The 24,642-nt window shown below is 39.9% G+C and overlaps 1 protein-coding gene across 1 annotated transcript in view; it reads left to right on the top strand.

The window, feature by feature from the left end:
* The window catches only part of LOC119745828 (band 4.1-like protein 4), a 50,190-nt gene extending 27,722 nt beyond the window's left edge, over window positions 1-22,468 (top strand). Inside the window, 14 exon segments of the mRNA XM_038222456.1 lie at window positions 3,390-3,489; window positions 3,492-3,552; window positions 4,766-4,981; window positions 5,988-6,083; window positions 6,559-6,717; window positions 8,267-8,341; window positions 8,932-9,009; window positions 9,771-9,887; window positions 12,487-12,603; window positions 13,096-13,185; window positions 13,715-14,027; window positions 14,511-14,665; window positions 15,229-15,882; window positions 20,976-22,468. Of these exon segments, the coding sequence (XP_038078384.1) occupies window positions 3,390-3,489; window positions 3,492-3,552; window positions 4,766-4,981; window positions 5,988-6,083; window positions 6,559-6,717; window positions 8,267-8,341; window positions 8,932-9,009; window positions 9,771-9,887; window positions 12,487-12,603; window positions 13,096-13,185; window positions 13,715-14,027; window positions 14,511-14,665; window positions 15,229-15,882; window positions 20,976-21,063 (2,319 nt within the window). The 3' untranslated portion in view covers window positions 21,064-22,468.
* Window positions 22,469-24,642: the final 2,174 nt, after the last annotated feature.

The following is a 24,642-nucleotide window of genomic DNA, read 5'->3' as shown; positions in this document are numbered from 1 at the left end:
CATGACAAAATACAAAGAAAAGTGAAAAGACCGGCAGGGGGGAAAGAAACGAACATGGTTAGACACAATTAACAACGACCTCAAACCCCTAGCATAGCTGCCAACTGTTACTAATTTTTCGTAATTATTACGAATTGTTTGTTAAATTACGAAAATACGATTTGCCACTAAAACATTACGAATTTCCCATTTTCTACCTAATAAAAAAAAAATACTTGTAAAGTATCGTTTTTGACCGAAAACTTCTGGCGAAATGTCGCGATAATGGATGGACTGGTGACAAGTCTAATAAGAATGCAGTCAAGCACCTGATAGACATCAATGCAGTGTGCGCAGTGGAGTACTTGAGGACCAGACAAAACTATTTTTCAATGGTGTGTCATCTGTGTGCATCTCGTGGATGTGTGGGTGTGTGTACTGTATGTGAGTACTTTCAGTGACGATCGTGAGCACATTTGGTCGCTTTTTGCCGGGTTGAGACCCATCAGTGCGACAATTTAATCATGGAATTTAATAAGAGTATGGTTGGAATAATTGGTATTACAGTTTGAGTTGTCACAACGTCCAGAAAAGATAAATCAGCATGCGTTTGCAAGGTATGTTGGCGGGATATTTCTATTGCATACGGTCATGACGGTGGCCCTAAATCATTGTGTGTAAAAACATTGATACGAACTCGAAACTCCACATCGATAGCATGCATCTCCAAAAAAATATGCGCATATTTTATTATTGTTATTATTTATTTGACTCCAACAAACAAATACAGACATTAAAAAAAATTAATAAAAAAAAAAAAAAAAAAAAAAAAAATTATTTTTTTTTAAATTATCTTTTGGCCTACATTACGTTATTATTCACAAGAAGAAGGGTATGCACATGTATGTGTACATGTAAACCATGTACCTGTACTCGATGTTAGTGAAGCTTTTGATAAAACGAGCAGTTGAAAATGACCGCGCGGGTTGATTACTAATTGGGATTTTGAAATGTTGGCAGCTATGCCCTAGGCAGCATAGACCTGAACAAGGAGACCAATGACAGAGCTGGCTGGAGACAACAGATCAGACGCGCAAAGTTTAATTAGAAATGAGTGCGCAACAGACAACGACCGACATGCAGAAAACAGCCCAGTCTCTGCAGTTCATATTAAAGTCCAGTAGCAGTCTTCTAGCACCATTGAATATTGTGCATAGCCAGCCCTCCAACGTTTTTGTCAACCACACCATAAAGTTGACTGGGTGACCCTCATACCATACCACAGGTCCTATACTCATACACACCATACACCAGACAGGGTGAATTTATGGGCACTGTCAGTGAAGACTGGCAAGTAAGTGTGTATTTATGGGGCCCCTTTGAGACACTAAGGGCTTTATGAGCATGTGCTGGGTCCAAATTGGCTCATAAAATTGATTTGAAGCAGAGACGAGTGTGTGTACAGTGTACATGTATTTGTGGAGCCAAGGCAAAGGCCCAGATTTTTTTTGATTTTTTTTGCAGCTGTATCTGCACTGTTTTCTTTGAAATCATGACATGAATTTTACTTGCATTGTAGGAACATATTTTGTGCAAATTTCTACTCTTCTTGAATGTATGAAAAGTATTTGCAATGTTATTAAAAAGTGCACTTCTTTATCTAAACATTATAAAGTACTCCATTCTTTTCCTGACCACTGAGGGCGCTGTTGCTGTGATGTGGTTTTAGGAAGACACTGTTCAGTTTAGGGGTTTTCCTGTTCGAATTGCGAATCCGAAAGTGTGCTTATTGGAAACATTTGTGAGAAACATTTGCTCATTGGCTTACTGCCATGTACTTACACAACAACGAATCACCAAAGAAACAAACATTTACAGCAGCAAAGTTTTCAAAATTCAGGCAACTTTTGGTGCTGAAATAGCTGTAACATTGAGGTTTCTGCCTAAAATGACATCACACTTTTGCTCGTGAATATATGGAAATTGGCATTGGCATAAAAAAAACAAAAAGGCACCAAAATACGATGTACCCTACCGTACCCTTGAAAATGGCAAGATGAAAATTGAAAATATGATTAAATGAGACACGAGGTGCATTCTACATTACATGTACATGGGGTCTTTAAAGTAAAATTCCTGATAAGTAAAAAAAAAAACAAGTACATACATGTACATGCTTGAAAATTGGATACATGTTAAAACAAGTCCTCGCCTTTAGTACAGTTGCTCAGATTTTTGAGGGAGGCATGGCATGGCCTCGCGCCATTGCACCCTCCCATGCATGATATTAATTTTTAAAAACCACCAATTGCTCCCAGATATTTGAAACTTCTGCAGTCACCATCCTCAGGACGATTGTCAGGGTTCCCAGCCAATCTTGAAAAAAGGGGAAACCTTGAAAATGAGTTTCCATTTTTCCAGTTAGGGAATACTCAGGAAATTTGAGAAAAACGCCAAAACTCAATGGGAAACTCAACACAGTGACCCAGGAGGGAAAGGTTTTTCGCCAGTTTGGCGTGTCTGCGTTCTTGTGCCATGTGTCCAAGATGTGTCCATTGACTGACTGGCTATGATGGATACATTTAGTGTTTATGCATTGTGAATATTAATTAGGCTACACACCTCTACAGACAGTAACAATTGGCTGTGCTAGCTGTACCACCTCTTGACTTCCCAGCAACCCTGTTACAGTGAAAATACTTTTCATAGAATTGTGAAAAAAATTCTCAGGGAAATATCAGGTAAAACTGCAGTTTTACCTGATATTTCCCTGAGAATTTTTTTCCCTGAGAAAGTTCTCCCAGTTAACTGGGAGAACTTTGTTTTCATAAAGTGCTGGGAATTTTGATTGGAATAGCTGTAACAGTATGTGAAGATTACACACTCTACATCTCCATTGAAGAGAGAATGGTACCTGGATACCGCAGGTCTTGGGAAAGGCGCTATTATTTACGACTGTGGCTTAACTGGATTTGGGAAATGTTTACCAGAGGAGGCTTTCCAGACTAGTGCAATAATTCTTGGCCGTGGTTAAAAGTCTTAGAGTGATTCTGATGACAAATGCCATTAATCTTGAAATATTGTTGGGGAGTTTTATCTATAAACTTTTTTCTTGATCAGGCTAAAACCTTGACCTTATATTTATTAAGCAGGGAGTTGAGATGAAAGATGAATGTGTTCTCAGTTTTTAGACATTACTTTTTTATTATTCAATATTGTTTGGCTATTCTGATTCCAGGGGAAGGGAAAACAGTTGCATCTACAGGTTGTTGAGCAGGTTTACAGTCATGCCACATCATGGTTGATTTGGGGGCATTTGCATTCCAGGGGGTGGAAGCGTACACGTAGTGCATCGTCAGTTTGTCGAGCAACTGGAAGATATCTTTATTTTTGGGCCATTCTGATTCCAGGGGGTAGAAGATGAGTGCATCTTCAGGCTATCCAGCAAGTCGGCCTGCAAGCATCTCTGGAAGTGCAGTGTGGAGCAGCATGCTTTCTTCCGCCTCCCCAGGTAGGGGATGAGCCCCTGCATCAACGCAAGTTATCCTTCACCAAGTCCAGTTTCAGGCATACGTGAGTGCACGTTTTTTATTGATGAAGAGTATTTGCCTCATGGTAGACTCAACATTATACATGTACATATGTACATGTACATATGCCAAATCAGCCAACACTGAAGAACCAACAATTTTGCACTACTTGCCTGAAAGAAATTTTTGTTTTCGCTTTATTATCCCTCAAATGTATGGCTCTATCATCAAATTTCAGCAAAATTCTGTCAGGATTACTTCCATGGTACCGTACTTATAACCAGTTGGGTAATAAAATGTGTGTCGCCAATGTGGGATACAGAAGTTATTTTTCACCTCCTGGACACGTCAGAACTGCATTGCATAATTCATTGCATATAAATTACCTCTGCATTGCGCACGCATGTAGGACCGGCCAAAACACGCCTTGCGACTGAGAACTGCAACCACTCAGTCTCATGTCCAGCAGGAAAGCTTGCAGTTATCACAGGTTGCACTGCTGTGATTTAATTTTTTTTTCTTGCATATTAAAGGGAATATACAACATTTGTAAACATCGAAAAACAAAACCAACACATTGTTACGAAATACCTTACTAGGATGTTGATAAATGACAGTCAAAAGCATCCTGTAAAATTATGGCACCTGGTGTGAAGTCATTTTCAAGAAAAATTGTATTTTGTATAAATTTCCAACAGTTGTCGGCCGACCACCGTTGGAAAAACCTAACTATTTTTCAAATACTGCTTCAAATTTACCAATTTTTGTCAGTCCAAATTTTGTTTGCTAATGGTTACATGTTCTTGAACGAGTGCAGGCCAGTAAAACTGATTCCCTTATCTTACAATTTTCCGGCATCTATAAATTGATCCATTTCAACTTTAGTGGAGTCAGGCAACCAGACTACTTGAACATGTTTGTTTTTCTTGGTTTTCCCAGTATTTTTGAACACAAAACTTGAAACATGTCTGTGTAACAGTATTTGATCTATTATACTAATCCCTCAAATAGTTCATTTCCGAAAGTTACAGCAAAAACCAATGATGTACATTCCCTTTAAGATACATTTTATACAACCCTTTATCTTTTAGACTTGCTGCCACGACATAACAAGACAATTGTTGACTGCTTCGATGTGGGATATGGCATTTTTAACCCCCTCGGGACGCATAGCACAGAACTTGGTACATGTAGCTCTAAAGCTTCTTTGAGAGGGTATAACTTGTTCCTTACCTCATTCCACTTTCACACAACAGTGGTAGAACCCAACTAGAGGCATTGGAGGCGGCTTCGTCACTGAACCGACCAGTCCAACAAGTCAACCGAGCCCTGAGCCGCAAGTACCACCGGCGGCCGTCCCAGACCGACGTCTCGCTGAAGAACGGCACGACGCCAGATGACATGTTTCTGGACGATGGTCCTGCAAGCCCCAATGGGGTACTCCTTAGGCTATCTCCACAACCAGCCAGTAGGTCAGTAAGACAGGATTTTCTTTTTTAACTGTCAAACAGAAAATAGTTGTCAGGAAATGTGTATGGGTCTTTCCATGAAATTGGGGAACTTTCTGTGACATCTGGACATACCGATACTTGTAGATAAAGTATAAGGAGTTGCTCAGAGTAACTAAAATGTTCGAATGTTGTTTTAACTCCTCTAGTGGTTTGAAAATGTTTCAGAGCATTGTGATATTTAGCATAATATTTTTAAGTAAAAAAGCTCAATGATGTCACCTAGACTCCACACTATTGTTCCACATTTGGTTTGTATTTGAAAGTTTTATGCACACCTTTCCCCCAAATGAATAGCCGAGAACATAACAGACCATTCCAAAGATGTACTTTGGAATTTTAAATTGAACATTTTATTGCTGTCCCAATAAATCTATTAGTTGATGCTAATTTCTTTGAAATTTTGTGAAACTTTAACACATTTCTTGGGATAGCACTTACATGTAGACTTCACATTAAATTTCAGAAATACACTTCAGAAATAACTAATTACTTTGGGGAAAGCTAGTGCAATTTTTTTTTTTAAATACTTACCATATATGGTCAAAATGTTGCGGTGTCCATGTTTCATCGCTATACTGTTTTGCTTGCTCTATGCTTTAACAATATCATGCTGAAAAACATCCAAATGCTCCGAAACTTTCTTGAAGAGTCACAATCAAAATTAACGATGGCAATTTTATATTTACATTGAGTGACCCCGTATACCTGATCTCGAAGTGTTACGGGCGTTTCCCAACTTCATGGAAAGACCCATATGTTAAGCAAACAAAGTCAACTGTGAACCAGTGGCAAGCAGGAGTCACCATACATGACAACATGTGGCCTATGACTTGTTTTTTCTAAGCAAGTACTGAGGACAAAAAGCACTGGAGCTTCGTGAAATGGCGAAACCAGACCCAAGTTATTCAGGATCATTTTGCCGGTGTTTAACACTGGACCTATTTTATTTCCTTTCTGCCCTCCGTAGGTTACCCTCACACCATCGACAGAGTGGACGAGACAGCCCAACGTCTGGCTTGAGCACTCGCTCCGTTCCCTGGGAAGATTCCCAGCAAGCGAGAGTGTAAGTCATACTCATAGGCCTCATTGCACACAATGTTCAGGCAAATGGTTTTGCAAGAATTTGAGTTTGATTCGGCAAGTCAGTTTTATTTCCCAATTGTAAGATACTCGCCCATTCAGTGACCACAAAGATATTGAGGTGCACCACAATGGCACGTAGTCCTACGTGGCAACTGAGTGCTCCTTCGACCCATAGGTTGCATACATGTTGCCAAAAGTGCATGCACACTTCAAATGATAAAACGATCTGCGCAACCAGTTTTACAACAAAAAAGAAGAGCTTATTTTTGACGTTCAGTTTTGATGGCTTATAGTTACATGTAAACACAATTAGAAAGCAAAAAATGAATTTAAAAAAAACCAGCTGTTTTTATTCTTTAAGCTTTCATAACTGCAAATGTTTCAATTTTTTTCAAATGGATATATGCGTTTTGGAAATAAACTCTTCAACTCTTTCTCCGTCGTTTCCTACTTAGTGGTCTGTTTACACCAGCTGGAGGCTCGCCCGTTTCCGTACGCAGCTCGGCCTCCCGTCAGCACCGACATAGGGGGCGCTCTAAGTCTCCAGCCCCCCATCATCGTCATGGCGACAGATCAGACAGTGAATCAGAAGCCGCCTACAGCGCAAAACGGAGGTCAGTTGGACTGTTGATAACATGTTATTTTTTGGGTGAATCATATTTTTTACCTTCCTCGTATTACATTTGTTGCATCTATTTCTTTATCATAAACATACATGTACACTCCATTACCCTCCATCAAAGGAACTTTTAAAGAGGTTGTGGAATGCTCGGAGACATTTCCGTCATTTTTCGGGTATATGTAGCCTAAGGTGTGATGAAATATAAACGACTATTGTGTCTGTCATGAAATGAATACAAAAAGTCCTTTGAGAGCTGTTTTTCAGGTCCTGTTTTGACTTGAACGTGCAATTTGTGTAAAAGTCGTTGTGGGCAGCAAACAAAACATAGTAAATCGTGACGTAATAAACAGAACTCGTTTATACTACGCTGCATCGGGAGTCCTGTTTATTACGTCACGATTTACTATGTTTTGTTTGCTGCCCCCAACGACGACTTTTACACGAATTGCACGTTCGGGTCAAAACAGGACCTGAAAAACAGCTCTCAAAAGTACCTTTTGTATTCATTTCATGACAGACACAATAGTCGTTTTTATTTCATCACACCTTAGGCTACATATACCCGAAAAATGACGGAAATGTCTTCGAGCATTCCACAACCTCTTTAATAAGTATATAACATTGGATGAGTTTGAGGGGATACAAGAATATATTGCACATATTGTACAAGCTATATCAAAATATTGCCCCCCCCCCCCAACCCCCCAGTTGCTTTCAAGGTATTTTTTGCGTCTTTATTTCTCAAAATTTCGTTGCAAATTCTTTGCTTAATACCTGAGCGACTCTTGCGACACTGGAAGCTGCCATTTTTGTTCACATGGCAGTGTTATGCTTTAGCTATGTGACTGCTATGCTCCATTGACTGGTTTAGAACTGTGACTTTCTATGATCATGAACGAGCCATTGTATCAAGGTGGTGCTGACCATGTGCTTCGAATGTTTTAAAATGTTAGTGTTTGGACACACAGCTGATGGAGATTTGCAAGAAATGTTAGCAAGGGGACTAGGACTCAAGTCTAAGTCCTGTTGCATATTCTTGGACATTTTCTGCCTGTCTTTTTTTCCAAATATTCAGATTGCCGCCAATGATCTATAAGGCCCTAATATTCGGACCCCTTTGTCAAGTTTCTCAATATAAATTTCTACTGTTCCAGCTTATGTTTCAGTACACTTGCTGGAACTGGAACTTGTTCCTATGCTAAATTAAAGGATTAGGCCCCCCCAAAAAATACTCGGTCTCTGGTCAGCGCGCGCGTCGATTTTAATCATGCGCGTCAACCTTTTTTTTTTTTAAATTAACACGGAAGCTACAACCCTCTATTGCCGCGCCTCCTCAAATGTTTGTACCAAGGAGCACCAAGGAATGGGGAAATTGCACCAAGGCAAATGATAAAGGGCACCAAGGCAAATTATGGAGGACACCAATGTATAATGAGGACACAAAAAAGCAAAATGGTACCCACCTTGTTTGTACAATACAAGCTTGGGAAAAAAAATCCACCAAAATTTTTTGTTTTGTTTTGTATTTATCATTCAAACAGAAGCCGAAGATCTGTAGATTCTGATGCCGGCAGCGACAATGAGTCGCGTCATCATCGTCAGCACAGAAAGCGAAGGTATTGATAATAATTCATTTGCCTTGTTTTCGCAGCTCGTTGAGGGCGCTATATTCATGAGAAGTAGTGAGAATGTTGCACTATAAACCTTGAACCAATTGCCCGCCTGGAATTGATGGCAGAATGAGCATAGACGATTTTTCACCACAAGTTGGTGGGCTAATCATCCTTACTCGCAGCTGAGAAGCTGAATTGCGAAGAATCGATGCAGCTACAACTTGGTCGAGCTGAAGGCATGTAAAGGGTCCTTATGCAGCCGCCTGACGGCCCAAGTCTGACACGGAGCACCGAAGATTGAATGTGTTGATTTTTGCGGAGGGAGGAGAATTCTAGAGCCAGGAGAAAACCCTTGTGGCACAGGAGAGAATCAAGGAAGAACTATATGACCCAAGCTGGGAATCGCACCAGGGCCACAGTGTGAGAGGCGAGCGCTTTACGCTCTTAAGCCACCCATGCCACAAGATGATTACAGCGCTAGCGGCTTCGATAAAAACAAAGAAGACAATGCTGTTGCATTCAGAGGAGAATAGCTGACCTTCCCTGACCCAATTTCTTTTTTTATTATGTTTATTTTTGGCTTGGCTTTACAGATCCAGATCACGAGGAGTGAGTAGTGGCAGTGAGTCTGAGTACAGCAGGCATGACGAAGGCAGGAGACATCGGAGAAGGTACACAACTTTGATTTGAACTGATTTTGATTTGGTCGATGCGTTTGAGTTTGATTTAACTTGATTGATTGGTTTTAAGTTTGAATTCTATTTATTTAAATTAAATTAAATCGTGTTGAAAACTTCTACAATGATATATTATAAACCTAGTTTTGAATGTACTTTTTCAGAAATGGATTAAACACTGATCTGTTTAAAGTTGTGTTCTTAGGTGCTGGAAAAACCAAGACAAATGTAGTGTTCTTGTAATCTGGTTCCTTGACCCTACTTCAGACGAAACGGTGCAATTTATAGACGTCCGGGAATTGTCAGGTCAGGGAGCCAGACCGGCTGGCTGGCACCTGCTCACAAACAAAAAGTGGTCTTAAATAACTAAATTTGGTTAATTGGGGGCAGTATTTGAAAAAAGTTTTTTCCATCGAATGTCAGCCGACCATCGTTGGAAATTGATACAAAAATCCCACTTTTCTTGAAAATAGCAACAAGTCAGGTGCCATGATTTAACAGGATGCTTGAGACTATTATTCACGTACAATCAAGTAAGGTATTTCATAATTATTTGGTAGTTTTGTTTTTGATGTTTTGCAAATGTATAAGTACCTTTAAGTTGCAAAAATCACTTTTTCTTTTGAACAAATAGCCTATACGATTGATGGAAATTAAATCTCTGCCTTTTTTTCATGTATCTCTTTGCGACTAGTAAGAAGTTAATGTACAATATTTGCCTATACATTTGAATAAGCCATACTTTTTCCTCCTAGATCACGGGAGAGGATGGTTAGCTCTCAAGACCAGTGGAATGCCGTCAAGGAAAACAAACTAGTCAGGGGTGAGATGAGAGAGGGCCAAGAAGTTACTGTCAAGCGGCTGAAAGATGGGTGAGTGTATGGACCCTCGAACGAACAGTAGATGGTGCAAATTGTGACCACTCATAAGAGCTCATGTGTGAGACACACGTGTGAAGGGTTTAGCCCATATTGCACAAACTGCGCATGATTAAATTCCATCTTATGAATAGTTTATGCGGTACCCGCTGCTATGTACATCAGATTCGAACCAGCCAACAGATCCCGTTCGAACCAGCCAACAGATCCCGTTAGCTCGATGGTCGAGTAGTAAGACATCTGCACTAGAAAGCAGGAGGTCGTGGGTTCGAGTCCCACCCGAGTGAATTTTTCGAACTTTCACTCGGGAGGTAACACACTGAGTATACAGTATTTATACGTCGGTGAAGGGCAAAACCTGATTTTATTTACATGACCTCCACGCAAAAATTCTATGAATGAATAAATTAATTTATTTTTTTCACAAACCTATAGCATCTTTGCATGAGTGCCAGGCTTACAGCGACAATGCTTTCACAAGTCCCGCCTAACTTTCTTTAACCATTGAGGGGGATAGGCCTTAAGGATGTGACATTTACACGTTCAAACCTTTAAACAAAAACAATGCCAAAGTTCGTTTACAAATTTTCCAAAAACATTTAAATGAAACCCGAATAACATAAAAAGGACCTACATTCACGCAGTTTTCCTAGGAGTTAAACCTTCAAAGCACAAATAATGAACAAAGTTTTCAAACCTATTTAATTTGCAAAACCTTCGAAGCACTTCAATACTTTACTTGATTATACATTCGGGGCAGTTAAAGGGACACTAGGTCCTGGAACAGCCCAATTGGGCTACAAAACGCGCTTTGAACGAGATGATGTTAATCGGAAACAACATTTAAAAGTAGGATATAAACATGCACACAACTATCCTTTCAAAACTGGGCGTTTTGTGTTATTCCTGTATTATGCATGCGAGAACGAATTTCGGGGTCCACTTTTGCGACCCCATAAATTTGAGCTGTTTGGATGCTAGTTGTGATTTCATTCGTAAAGTGTTCGCCTTTGCGGACGTTGAAGAAACTACTTTTTTTGCACTGATGGAGATTGGTCACCGCTGTTCCCGAGACGCACAACTGTGTATATCGTACACTGAGAACGACACAAAAAACATATTCGTACTCCGTCATGTCTGATGTAAACAAATGGGTTTTTTTTTTTGCCTTTTCTCAGGAACGGTAAGACATTAGGTTGGTTTCTTTTCAACCAGATGTTTGAAATAAGGCTAAGTAAACAATCCAAAACATAACATTTTTGGGGATTTCAGGACCTAGTGCCCCTTTAAGATTTTACTTTTGCAATGACTGCCATTGTTGATTCAGTATGTCTGCAGACATAGTGAGCATGCGTCAGCCTTTGTGAATGGCTAAACATTTAAACGTTTAAACAGTTCTTAAAATATTTGCTAAATGTTCACAAAATAAAATGCAAAGTCACAGCCTTAGTAGGCCTACTTGTGCAGGGACTCCATAGTCTTTGTATTTGGACAATTCTGCAGTGTATATAATTAAAGTTAAAAACATGAAGTGGATTTTAATTCTGATAAAATGTATCACTTTGTGACGACAGTGGTTTTACCAAAAAGTATTCGTGCAACTCTTTTGCTGTAGTAGAAATCGGCTACAGACACAAATGCTATGTAACTAATAATATTGCTTGCTTTTTGAAATGCCAGCTTACTGCTTGTTTGTCACCCGCATACCTGCTTAATTCCCTTTTTGCATGTAGATACCCTGACAGCGAAAGCTCATCCCTTTATCATCTGAGTAGAAATCATCATCATCATCATAATCATCATCATCCCTCAAGGCAGTAGGTTTTTATTGTCCCCTACTTTGTCTGTTTTTTGTTTCTCTTTTTGCTTTTAATTTTTCAAGCTACAAGTTCTTTTCAAGACGTTCAAATAAACCGGAAACTAGCAGACTGACATGTACTACGTGTGCTTTTAACCTTGACGTTAGTGTGGCATTTTCCGTTCACGGTTCCAGGTCCGTACTACAGTTTGGAGGACATGTTATAGTAAAAGTCCAAATTCACTCAACTATTTGCTGTGTATCAAATTTAAGTTGTAAAGTGGTCAGAAGAGTGCAAACAGCCGTTGATTGAGCTTCCTGACTAGTCTTGCTGACAGGACGATTGATTTTCCATGCTCTGGGATGAGGTTGCTCGGCTCACTAAGAGATTTTTATTACACAATCATGTGGTTCTTGTCAGAGGGGCTGGGGCTTGGCTAGGATGGGGTTCAGAGCGGTTGGCATCAAAATGCTGGAATCTTAGTTACACTCAAAACGTGTAAAATAAGTGAGCCTCAAAATTTCCTCTGGAAGTTACATGAAAAGTAGACGCCTTAGGAACTGCCAAGTTGTTGTCCTTGCTTGTATTTAAGAATGCGAGTGTGCTTCCAAAACATAAATAAACTAGCAGCAAAGTCTGAATGTAAAATTTAGAAACAAAAGAATGTCATACTTGTCACTTGCTATGGCAACAGTGTGGCATATTTACAGAGGTATTCCAGTAAATTGGCCACATTTATGTCCAATTTCAGTGACAGTTCTGAATAGAATAAATTTCTCTTGGTGCTCCCATAGGGGTTTTGTAAACAATCGCACCGATGCCGAGTTCCAAAAGCATATCAAGAAGGACCTGGTCGACCCAAGACAGTACACAGAGGAGGAACGGCACAGTATTCCCTACACAAACGTTGTGTAAGTAAACATGAACAGCAATGTAAACATAAACAGCAACGAAGTAGTTCCAGCTTGCAATTTCATAACATCTTTTTCCTTGTAGCTATATCGGTATGCTCTTGTGTGGGGAGTGTGACCTAGCGATGGGGTTTGTGACTCATGAGGTTCAGGGTTTTAAATCCTGCCACTGGCCATATGCTGTGTCCTTAGGCAAGCCACTTTACCCCATGCTTTTGCCTCTCTCCACCCAGGAGTATAAATGGGTATGGGAATCAGCTGGCTAGTAACCTGCGATGGACTGACATCCCAACCAAGGGAATAGAAATATTCTCAGTCAATTCATGTCAAAGAAACCAGAGGTAAACACTGGCCATTGGCTCAGGACAGACTTAAGTTTTTCTCCTAGTGCAGAACATAGAGCTTGTACAAAATGTTATTGTAATCTGGAAAACCCTTAGCAGGTCACCTTACCAAAGTAATCGTATTCTTTTCCCTTCTTTCTTTGGTCAGTCTTGACGGTGGAACAGTAGACAGCAGTCGTCCCAAGCAAGACACCCACACACGGACAAGAAGTAGAAAAAATGAAGACTTCAGTGACAGGTTACCTAAGTTTTTATGGAAATAATTATTCCTTTTTGCTTTAATTCGATGCCTGGAAAAATGTGTCGAGACTTGACGTTGGAAAACAGTAAAATAAGCTGTTTTCCCCCTAATTTTTATGGATTTTAGAGCGTTCAAGAATTTCTAACCATCAGGGAATCATTTCTTGAGGCTTGGACTATTTTTTCAATAATACCACATACCGACAATATCGTTTTGATACTGAACAATACGGAATAAATGTCAAAATACCGAGAGAAAAAAAGGCAACCGAAAAAACTTGTTTAAATTCCTTGTGGTCACGTATCTACCAATAGATAAGGTGACATTTGTGCTTAATTCATCCAGCAGGGCCTTTGAAGTTCTGCCCATGCCGTCTGTTTGCAGTTTCCCTAGTTTGCAGTTTCTCAGCGCAACATTTTTGTGATGAGATACCATGGACTCGATCTCCAAATCCAATACTGCACAAGCTTATTTCTTACATGACAGAAACTTCCTTCATTGCTCGTACTTTCCCTCTGATTTACAGCAACGTGAGTGAGCACTCAACCAGACACCGATCTAGAAATGCATCTCCCAAAAGCCATCGCCTCATAAGAAAGTCTCAGGTGCCAGAGGGCACCCCGCCCCCACCTTATTCCCCGAATGGAGTGAGCCGCCTTGGGAATCCAGCACACACTCCCATTGGGATCGATGGGAACCCTCCATTGGAAAGCAGGGGTGGGGTTGGCAGCAGAGGGGCTGCTGTTATCCAGAACGGGGATGTGAAGGGTAGCAGTTATTCAGGCTACCTTCAGTCAGGGGGAGGGATGTTTGGTCGCCAACAGCCCAAGAGAAACCAGGTACCTACAGAGTTGTTCTTTACAAATATTAATAAAGCCCACATGTGTACCAGAATTGGTGCTATTGGGCCTGTTCCAATGTGCCTTTTATAAAAACGCTTCATTCAAATCTGAACTAGATACCCAGCATCCTTTTGCTGATTAGGAACAGAATAACATGGCTGGTTAGTGCGTTAAGTGCTCGCCTCTTGCCACTGTGGCCCGGGTTCGATTCCCGGCTTGGACCCTATGTAACTTGTTCGTTGATTCTCTCCTGTGCCACAAGGGTTTTTCGCTGGGCTACTCTGGTTTTCCTCCCTTCGCAAAAAATCCGCAACACTTTTGATCTCTGGCTGTGCTCCATTGTGCCTTAAAGGGCAAATGCCTTTGGCTGGACCACGTTTTAGGCGCGTCCTTCACAATTCAGTTTCAGCTGCGAGTAAGGATAATTAGCCCCCAAATTATTATTATTATGACCCTATTGACAATTTTGCCCATACCTAGGAACCTCTGCTGACAAATGCACACCAAGGCCATGACAGACACCCTCACAGACACCCCCGGGGAGACCCATCCCCCACGCTGGGTATGGAAGGGCTGCGTGTGGCCCACAGCAGGGAGGATTCGGGCCTTGGGAACGAACACGAAGAGGGGTTTAGGTGAGATATCAAAGTTTAGCTACATCAACAGATGATGGCAATAAACACTGATAGTTGTCTTTCGACTGATTTTGGTTCTTTTGAGAAAACTTTACCTTACTCTTATAGGGCTAAAAGGTGCAGCTTGATACTATATAGGTTTATATATCAATACTGCCAGCCCGTTCCCATTTCCCTCAAGAAATGTTACTATAATGTAATATAACTGTATTTAGTGTTATCTTCAATGTTGTGAGTAAAAAAATCACAAATTTGCTCAGGTTGGACTGCACCCATCAAGATTATTAAAGGTGAAGACGTCCAAATGAGCACCGCGCAAGCTTGCCTGGATCGGCTGGCTGGTGCAAACCTGTTGTAGCAGCAGATACTGCAATCTGTATGAAATGTTGGAATTTGTGTTAGTACTTTTTAATATTAGGATTTGCCCTTCACCACTGTAATTTTAAGGACACTGTATGCCTAGTACTGACTAAGAGCTTGCCAAAAGTTTTACCAGCTTGCTCAAGAAAAGAGACGTTAGTTATACTTATATAAGCAAGGCATTTATTTTTAACTGAAAACAGGCAAACCTTACCACGGCAAGAAGGTCAGCCTCGGACCACAGTCAGGACCCAGCGAAGAGAAGTGGACGTCCATCGCTCCTGCACTGACCCCATGACCTCTGGGGAAGTCACTGACCTCAGGACGACTTTACACCTGACCCCGGGTTATCCCATCCAGGCCGGACCCAGTCTGGACTCCTACCCAGACGGGACCAGACCGGATGAGCAGCCCAGGATGGCAACACGCGGCTATGATGCCGCCCGATTGCAATCCGGCAATCGCAGGGAAACTAACCACGTACCGGTACAGGCTGTCCACAATGGCGGTCCAAACTACCCCACGAAACTGCGACCCGCACCAACCGCTTACAGTCACCCCAATGGGGATACTGTCTCTCAATTCAACCCCAATCAGACTGCGATCCCAAATTGGAGCGCGGTCCATAAACGGGACCCCGTGATAATCAACAACAACCACATTGACGTCGCCAACGAGAAGGGAGTCGTGCATTTGTGGTCCAAGCCGATCGCACCCAACCACGCGGTTGTCATGTCGTCACTGGTTGACGACAAGGACATGCGGGTGAATGGGGAGAAGGCAGGGAGCCAGGGAGACACGGTACCAGAGGAGCTGCCAGATTTCCCCCCGGGCTACAAACCCAACTACAGCAGAGGGTAGGTTAACAGAGGTGTGGTCCAAGTCCTCACAAATCCTCACAAGTCGATCATAAGTCCTTCAGTTTGAGGTCCCAAATGACTTGTGGGGGAAACTGAATTGATAATTTTTCATCCCCTGTTACTGGTGGCCTTACTTGTGATAGCCTAGCCAGGGCGTTCGACGATAGAGTCCGATGATCAATGGTTGGCCGCTCCGTACAGTACGTGTGATTGCATAGTGCGCGGCTGCTGTTTTCTTCGTGGATGACCATCAATTGTCGAACGCCTTGACCAAGGCTATACTTGTGATTCTCTTGTGATTTGACTTGTGATGGACTCGGTTACAACTTTGGGTTCTCAGGATTGGTTTTCGTAAATTACAACAAAGGTTCTGAAAGTATGTTGTCAGTTTTTTGCAGTCCTGCAAACCACTTCATAACTTTATGAGATTAAAACAAAATACCACGCCGGTTTGCTTTCTCAGTGGTGTAGTGTTCATGGTTTGCTGTAATTATTCCTTACAAGAAACATTATTTTCTCTGATAATTGGCTTGGAGGAATTTTTGAGGGAAATTTTTTAGGATGGACAAATGACACCTAATGTGTTGGTCATGCTGACACCTTAATAAAAAGATCATTTTTCTAGCAGTGTACGTGTGTTTGTTGTTGTTTTTTGCTTGTTGTGTGCTAATGTTACTTGAAATCCGTAGCTAGAATACATGTACAAACACCAAATAGTACTGCACTGCTAGATTTGCTAGGTTACTAAATTAAAAAGTAGCCATGTTAGTTTTTGTTGAATGCACACAGGCTTGCTGTGAAATTGAATGGTAGTTTTTGCCTGTGATTGTCTTGTTTAATAACAGACTGTGCCTTTGTATGTTTCTAAATCCTCAGACTAATTGCTCAACTGTAGTTCATGTCTGTGGTAAGTTTTGAAGAAAAGAAAAAACATGTGTTGGTTTGAGCCTGATTGTGTGATACCAGCTAAATATACATGTACCTCTTCTTCCTTCATGTATGTAATCTTCCGTTATTTCTTTCCATACATAATCGAAAACATTCCATGCATAAAAGCCATAAAATAATACAAAGTAAGGCTCCGGTTCTGCAGACTCATTCAGTCTTTATAAGATGGAATTTTGCGTCGGGGTGATGTAAATCAAATTAGGTTTTGCCCTTCACCGACGTGATTTATATCAATCCAACGCAAAATTCAATCTTATAATAGTTTATGCGGTACCCGCTGCTATGTACATCAGATTCGAACCGGCCAACCGATCCCGTTAGCTCGGTGGTCAAGTGGTAAGACATCTGCACTAGAAAGCAGGAGGTCGTGGGTTCAAGTCCCACCCGAGTGATTTTTTCCAACTTTCACTCGGGAGGTAACACACTGAGTATACAGTGTTTAAAAAATGTCGGTGAAGGACAAAACCTAATTTGATTCATTCAGTCTTGTTCATCATACGTTGAGCTGATATAGACCAATCCGGCATGCTATCAATCCTATCATGGAGGCCCCTTTCAATGGAGAAAGAAAGCATTGTGCTAGCTATTGTTCAGATAATCCGTCACGGGGCAGTGGTTTCTCCATTGATTGGAGCCTTGTGGGTGTGCAGTGGCATTCCGCCCGAATTTGTCTGTGTCCAAAATAGTGAGCAGACATACAAATGTATCAGCTCCTTGTTGACGGCGAGCCTATATGTGACCTGTTCTGTCAAAATCAGACTTTTCTGGGCATAAGGTCGAAAATGTTATTTTTACATATTGTTAACATATGCTCTTTTCCTTTTAATAGGTGGTTTAATTTTTGAAACCGGTCATTCCTGGGCAGAGTTATGCTATTTTGAAGTTCATTGTGTCGAAAAGTAGAAAACGGAGAAAATGGCCACGAACGTCACAAAACAGTTATTTCTTTATTTGATATACCTTATCAAAATTATCAAAAATAGTATATGTAGAGTTCAAATTAGGGTTTCATACTTTTATAATATATTTTAGACATGTGCAGGATTACAAATATGCAAAAATTAGAAAATCAATAAAAATCACCCCCACAACGTTTTTTGGCCCTATCTCAATTTCAACCTCTGCCCAGAAGCGTCTGCTTTGGACAGAACAGGTCACATATGTCTGCTCGAACGTCATTGCGCATTAAATTCTTTCATTTCATTTAATGTACATGTACGTACTTAAAGGTAATATACAACATTTGCAAACATCCAAAAATAAACTTGATTTTAAGCGGATAATAGTCTGTGAAATCATGATACCTGGTGTGCTGTCATTTTCAAGAAAAGTGGAAGTTTTGCATCAATTTCCATCATTGGAGAAAAAAAAACTGTGGTTTTTTTTTCATATAGTTGCACTACTTTACCCAAATGGTTAGTCAACATTATGTTTGCAATCGGTTACATGTCTGTGCACAGGTGCAAGCCAGCTAGTCTCGTTCCCTGACCTGACATTTTCTCAGCGTCTATAAGTTGCTCCGTTTCATCTCAAATAGGGTCAGGGAACCAGACTACAAGAACCTGTAGCATATTTGTCTCGGTTTTTTTTCTATGAACACAAAACTTTAAACGGGTCAGTGTAACAATAGTGGTCCTATTTGCTATAACCCCAAATCCATCCATTACACCAAAAGAAAATGTTGTATATTACCTTGAAGGAATTTCATTCCATACTCAAATATTAAGACATTTACAGCCATGTTGCTGTCATGACCCCCCCCCCCCCCTCCCCCTTGGCAGATATTTGTACACATCCCCGCCTTGAGCTAAATGCCTTCACATGTGATACTTTGGCATATGAAAAAAACACTTACAAACTCGGGCCAGCATTTGCCGTGTGTGTGTTTTGTTTAGATTCCTGGCAAGACACTGGAGCACACTGGTGTATGTTGTTGATTTGAAATACTCACGATCCTGCTTGCTGATGTGTCATTTACTTTTTTTGCATATTGGTCCCACTACCCCATGACCTGACCAAAGATAGAACACCAGTTTCATCAGTAACAACTTTATAATATATTGAGAAAAATCTGTCCATTTCCCAACAACTCCCAACCTTTCAATATATAACCTTTATTATCGATCCATGGCAACAACAGTGTGATATGAGGCTGTATTGCACGGTCCATATCGCACCCTGCGTGTTGCACTATTCCAAGATGCGAGCGACATTCCAGCTGCATGCGCTAAACCGCTAAAAGGTTCGTGTAAATTGATGGTCCAACTTTACTGCGCGTCAAGTTTGCTTGAAGATAAATTTGTTATCATGCTTGCGCTTGTGGAACACGGAAAATGTAGTGCGTCTGTGTCCCACATACCACTCGGCCGAATATGTGGGACACAGACGCACTACATTTATTCCGTGTTCCACTCGCGCTCGCGGGATAACTTATAATATTTCATATCTTAGCATTGAATCATTCATCTTTCTTAATTTGTACATTTTTTTCCAAGGGCAATAATTGGTTTTATGTGTCATATTAGTCATTGTTCACTCAAATCAAACGTGCCATCATTCATATCATACTTGCCTTTTCTATTCATCTTTTTGGAAAACGTGTTGCAATCTCTCAGTTTCTCCCCAATGACAATGGCTTTTCTCTCTCTCTTTAATCACCTGTTTCTACTACTTTCTTCTCTTTTAAAATGTATTTATCTGAAGAGGGCTTTGGCTTTGTGGTTGGTGATCCTTTGAAAAAAAAATACCATTCTTAATCACAACCATAGATTTCAAGACCTTAAGTTTCTAGCTTAATCTTTAGGTATGCTCTTAACCTTGTAATCACTTTCGTTCTATAATTTTGGGGTCCACTTTTTAATCCTGTTCCTGTTACATGTGACATCAAGGATGTTATCATTCTGGATGCACTCCGGAATTCAGTCGTCCTCTTAAGAGTGATTATGAATAGCAAATACTACCTACCCAACAAACAAACAATATTTTGAAGTCGCTCTTCAAATTACAAAGTACCAAGATAACAGGGGACGGAAACAATGTCGCACTCGGACCCGAAATTTATAGAAATGACCTACCTACATGTACATGTGGCCTGGAAGAACATGCCTTTTCTGTTGCGTTCTAGTCCAACAGTGATTTTGTGTGTATGTTTCATGGTTGCTTGATGCCATAATGTGAGAATTAAAACACTGATTCATTTTCTAAAAGGGTCTGACTTGTGACTAATTGACTTGTGATTGGCTAATGTACTTGACTAGTGATTGACTATTATGCTTGACTAGTGATTGACTATAGTGCTTGACTTGTGATTGACTTGTGATATATGACAAGTGATTGACTAGTGCTTGGTTTGGTTGTTTGTTGCCATAATGTCAGGAATACTGATTCATTGACATCTAAAGGGGTCTGACTTGTGACTAATTGACTTGTGATTGGCCGGTGCTAGACTTATTGACTAATGTACTTGACTAGTGATTGACTATAGTGTTTGACTTGTGATTGACTTGTGATATGACTAGTGATTGACTTGTGCTTGACTAGTGATTGACTAGTGATTGACTGGTGATTGACTAGGGATTGACTTGTGAATGACTTCTGATTGACTAGTGATTGACTGGTGTTTGACTAGTGATTGACTAGTGATTGACTTATGATTGACGACTGTAACTACATTGTAACTCAATCACAAATCTGCTACCATGATATTTATACGAAAAGGAGGTGTTAACCGCTGGACTGCTTGGCTTTACAGCATGCAATGTTAATTGTCGAGTCCCAAACGACTCTATCATGACTATCACAAGTCCTCCAAATTCGTGTCAAGTCACAAGAAATTCAACAAACTGTGGCAAAAGTACGATCCTTTGTTATTGTTCATCCCCTGTCACTAGCGACTAGAGTTCTGAAAGGGAGTTGTAAAATTTATCTTTGATGGGACGTGTGACGGACTCGGCTACAACACTGTCTGTCGGTCAGTCTGAACTACATTCATACATTTCTTGAACACGCCCTTCATCGGTAGAATAGCGGCGCAAAAGGAAAAAAACCTTTTACGAAGTTGAGGGAGCACATGTGTATCGTTACCACACGTCTCTGTTTTGCTACAAATTGTACCCCTGTGATCTTTATTGGTTGATTTGCAGGGGCAAGCGGTACAGCATCACCACGCAGGAGATGATACGAGTCAGTACACTGGACGGAGACAACCGCGACTTGCAGACAGAACTTTGACGGCCTAGCAAAGTCAACTCGTTGTCTTGAGTGATGCATTTGCCACTTCCACTCGTAAAAATATTTTGTGACTGTCTATATTTATGTAGGTTTTTTTATACGACAAAGTGCTGAACAAAGTTATAGTATTAAAATTAAGGCCTCGTAAGTGATCACAAGTTAGTCTCATCAAGCGATTCAGTTTCAAGAGACAGACTATTCAAATGAAATGTGACAAAATCCTTTGTCATTGTAGTACAACTTGTAACCCTGACTTGTGATTGACATGCGTTGTGGCTCGATAACAACTTTGCAAATTGTCGTAATACGTTGCCCCCATTCACTAACAAACAAAAAACTGTGTCCCACCTTCAGGTAATGATGCCATTTCAAAAAATCAAGTGTTAAAAATTGAAACAAAACTGTTATGATTTTTTTATCCAACTTCATACCAAAGATTGTAATTCAGTTTTAATAATGTGTACTGATATTTATAATTCTCAGTTTGAAATATTTTTTTTTACCAACCATAGCTATGCAGAAAAGATTTATGAATACATGTACTATTTTGTTTGTGCTAAAATGAGAATGACTGTGAAAATTGGTGCAACTATTTTGTCCTTTGAGGGCCCGAAACAAGTGGCACAAAATGACTGACGTGACGGAAAGGAGCATTTGTATGTTATAAACCTTGATTATGAAATATCCTTGTCTTTCTATTAAGTCTGTAAATTTATCTTTTTTTAATAAAGAAACGTTAGTGTGAGATGCAAAGTTAGGCAGAGTTCCATTTTATATTTTAATTATGGCGGATATTTACATGTAATATGTTTTCATTGACAAATGTTATGCAACGATTTTGAATTTTAAAAAAGTCAAGTGTTTTGGGTTTTTTTTGTTTTTTTTTTTGGTGTTTTCCAAAATCTTCCATTACTATTGGCTTAAAGAGATATAAACTTCCCAATTAGTTATAAATACACCAAAGGTTCGTGTTGTTTCCAGAAATCACCATTGCAAGATTATGTAGTCTTTCTCAGGACTGTTGTTGCCCCGATTTGAATTGGCCGTTTCCAAAATCAACGTGTCTTCCACCAATCACGGTGCAGATGGTAAATAGTTGACCAATCAGAATCTAGTAACCACTTTTCCATTCATGCCCAAGAACAAACAGCATTTTCACAAAAGCAAATAAAACGCCAAACAAGCAACATTCCTATTTTAATACACTTTGAAATACTCTTTTAAGATACTAACTTTTCATTGTTTAAATATTTCAGAACTGTTCTGAATTCTTTTGAGGGTGTTTTGATCAAGTTAATGAGTGATTCTTTTTTAATTGTATAAATTGATTTAATACTAACTTATCAGAATATCTGTATCACAGATTGTTGAAATACATTAAAGAGCAAGTATTTAATTTTGAACATGTTTTATCTGCAGAATGCTTTTTGTCATACTTATATGAACCATTGGTGTTGTATATGCGTACATATAGTGAACTCTTGATAAGTCAAACTCTAATAAGTCAAACAAAGAATCCATTCCCTTCAGTAGTATAACAATGATATACAACCATGCTTAAGTCAAATTTTGAACCTGTCCCTTGAGTTTTGACTTAACGAGATTTCACTGTATATGGAGTTGAGCATCTTGAAACTTAAGAGTGCTTCAGACATTCCATTGAGAAAATGACTTTCTCGAATGAAGAACATGTGATTGCTTGGAAACATCAAGAACCAATTTTATGGGTCTGCTAACTACAGAGTTCTGCACCTGTGACTACCATTCTGTGCTTGCAGAACTATAGAACAGTAATTGGGCACAGACCTTTCAAGCACAGAATCGGTACTTGTCGACGAACATGCATGCACGCAAGCTAAAATGATTTACATGTACTAACCATGTGTATGTGCAGGGTTTTCTGCTCTAGTTGAGGAAAAAGAGCCCAGAATTTAAGCCAGTTGTTTCTCCACAGGACCCTAGTCTAAATGAGATAAAATAACACTTTATTGAAGGACCAGGCCCCTATCTGGTTTTGTAATTGTTTTATTAAGTCACTTCGCGCCAGGCTAACTAGTCAAGTGTTTATCGGTCATCTGTTCAGAATACCGCAAAACCTTTGCATGTGTACACGTCATCCGACGTGAACTGGTCAATATCGGCCAAGCTCAAGTGGTTTTATTCCCATTCATAAATACCTTCTGGTCAAAAAGTCAAAAACAAGTCAAAATTTCACAATTTTCCTACGATTTTGTAATTCATGTTCATTCATTCATTCTTTATTAGTTTTACCACATCTCACCAAAAATAACACTGAAATGTAATTCTCTATTAACTAAATATTACAATGTAGGTGTACAAATACACTTATACATTTCTTTTTTAATTTAAAGATGTGCAAGTGGTTCCCAACAAAGTGAAGCTTGTCGAGTAGATCTTGAACACAAATTAGCCATGTCTATGGTATAAGTGCCTCACGCGCATAGCGCTTAAAATGTCCTTATATGGGCCCAATTTCACGGCGCTGCTTAACAGCAGAAAAGTTGTGCTTAGCATGGCAGAAAAATTTGCAAACCTTAAGCACTATTTCACGGCGTGGACGTGCTAATGGTCGCGCGTGCATGGAGATTTATATTGTTACATCACTAAGTTAAGCAAATTTTTCCTCCGAAGTAAGCGTGCCTTTTGCTGTGCTTAGGCTTTACGGTCTCCATGAAATAGACGAAGGCGCCGTGAAATTGGGTCATGGACATTGACAGGCACAGCAGAGAACGCATTATAGTGCAGAAATAAACTGTTTAAGCCAGTTGGTGTTTTATCAACCATTTTAAACCACCTACATGACGGTTTCTGACCAATAGGAAAGGGTCAACTGTCTTGGGTATTTATTATAACATTTAAAAGGTTATGAGGTTACTTTTAGGTTATTCACCGTTTAATTCAAGAAATTCTAGAAAATCAATTCCATTGCAACTTCATAACTGGGAAAAAAAAACTCATTCATACCTGTATTTATAATACTCTAAGACTATTAATGGGAAAGAAAAAGTCCTTTTTTCCCTCTTTTACTTACATTCATGAGTAACATGCTTTTGAAGCGAATGAAACACTTGATTCTTGTGTAACTTGTGTATTACCTGTATATTTTCTAACACTAGTTCATCTTTAATGAGATCTATCCTAACAGTTTTAAATTCGTCTTAATTCATACATCAACTCTTGCAACAGCCGTTGTGTGAAAAACATGGCTGAAATGAATTTTGTTATTTATAAAATTTGTTTTCTTAGAAATAAAGAAAACATAGGGGGAAAAACCTCTACGGATACACTAAATTTTAACTGTTGTGACCTTTTAAACAGCAGGATACTCCCTAGTACTGGTCCAAGATTTGGATGAAATTAATACCTCTTTTACCGGTACAGCCAGCATGTGACCAGTCAGGTCGCTATCAACAAGATGAATCAAATCCAGTCTTGGCAATATTGGCAGCGCTACTCGGGGAAATTCTGAGCATACATGTACATTTGTACATGTACCTCAAGCGCGCTGTAATTGTAAGCTAATGCATAGCACGTGATGTATGCTTGGAATTTCCTCGG

Source organism: Patiria miniata, unplaced genomic scaffold, assembly GCF_015706575.1.
Source record: "Patiria miniata isolate m_02_andy unplaced genomic scaffold, ASM1570657v1 HiC_scaffold_7, whole genome shotgun sequence".
Taxonomy (NCBI): Eukaryota; Metazoa; Echinodermata; class Asteroidea; order Valvatida; family Asterinidae; genus Patiria; species Patiria miniata.
The sequence above is the reverse complement of the archived record's forward strand: the minus strand, read 5'-3'. Positions and strand labels throughout refer to the sequence as shown.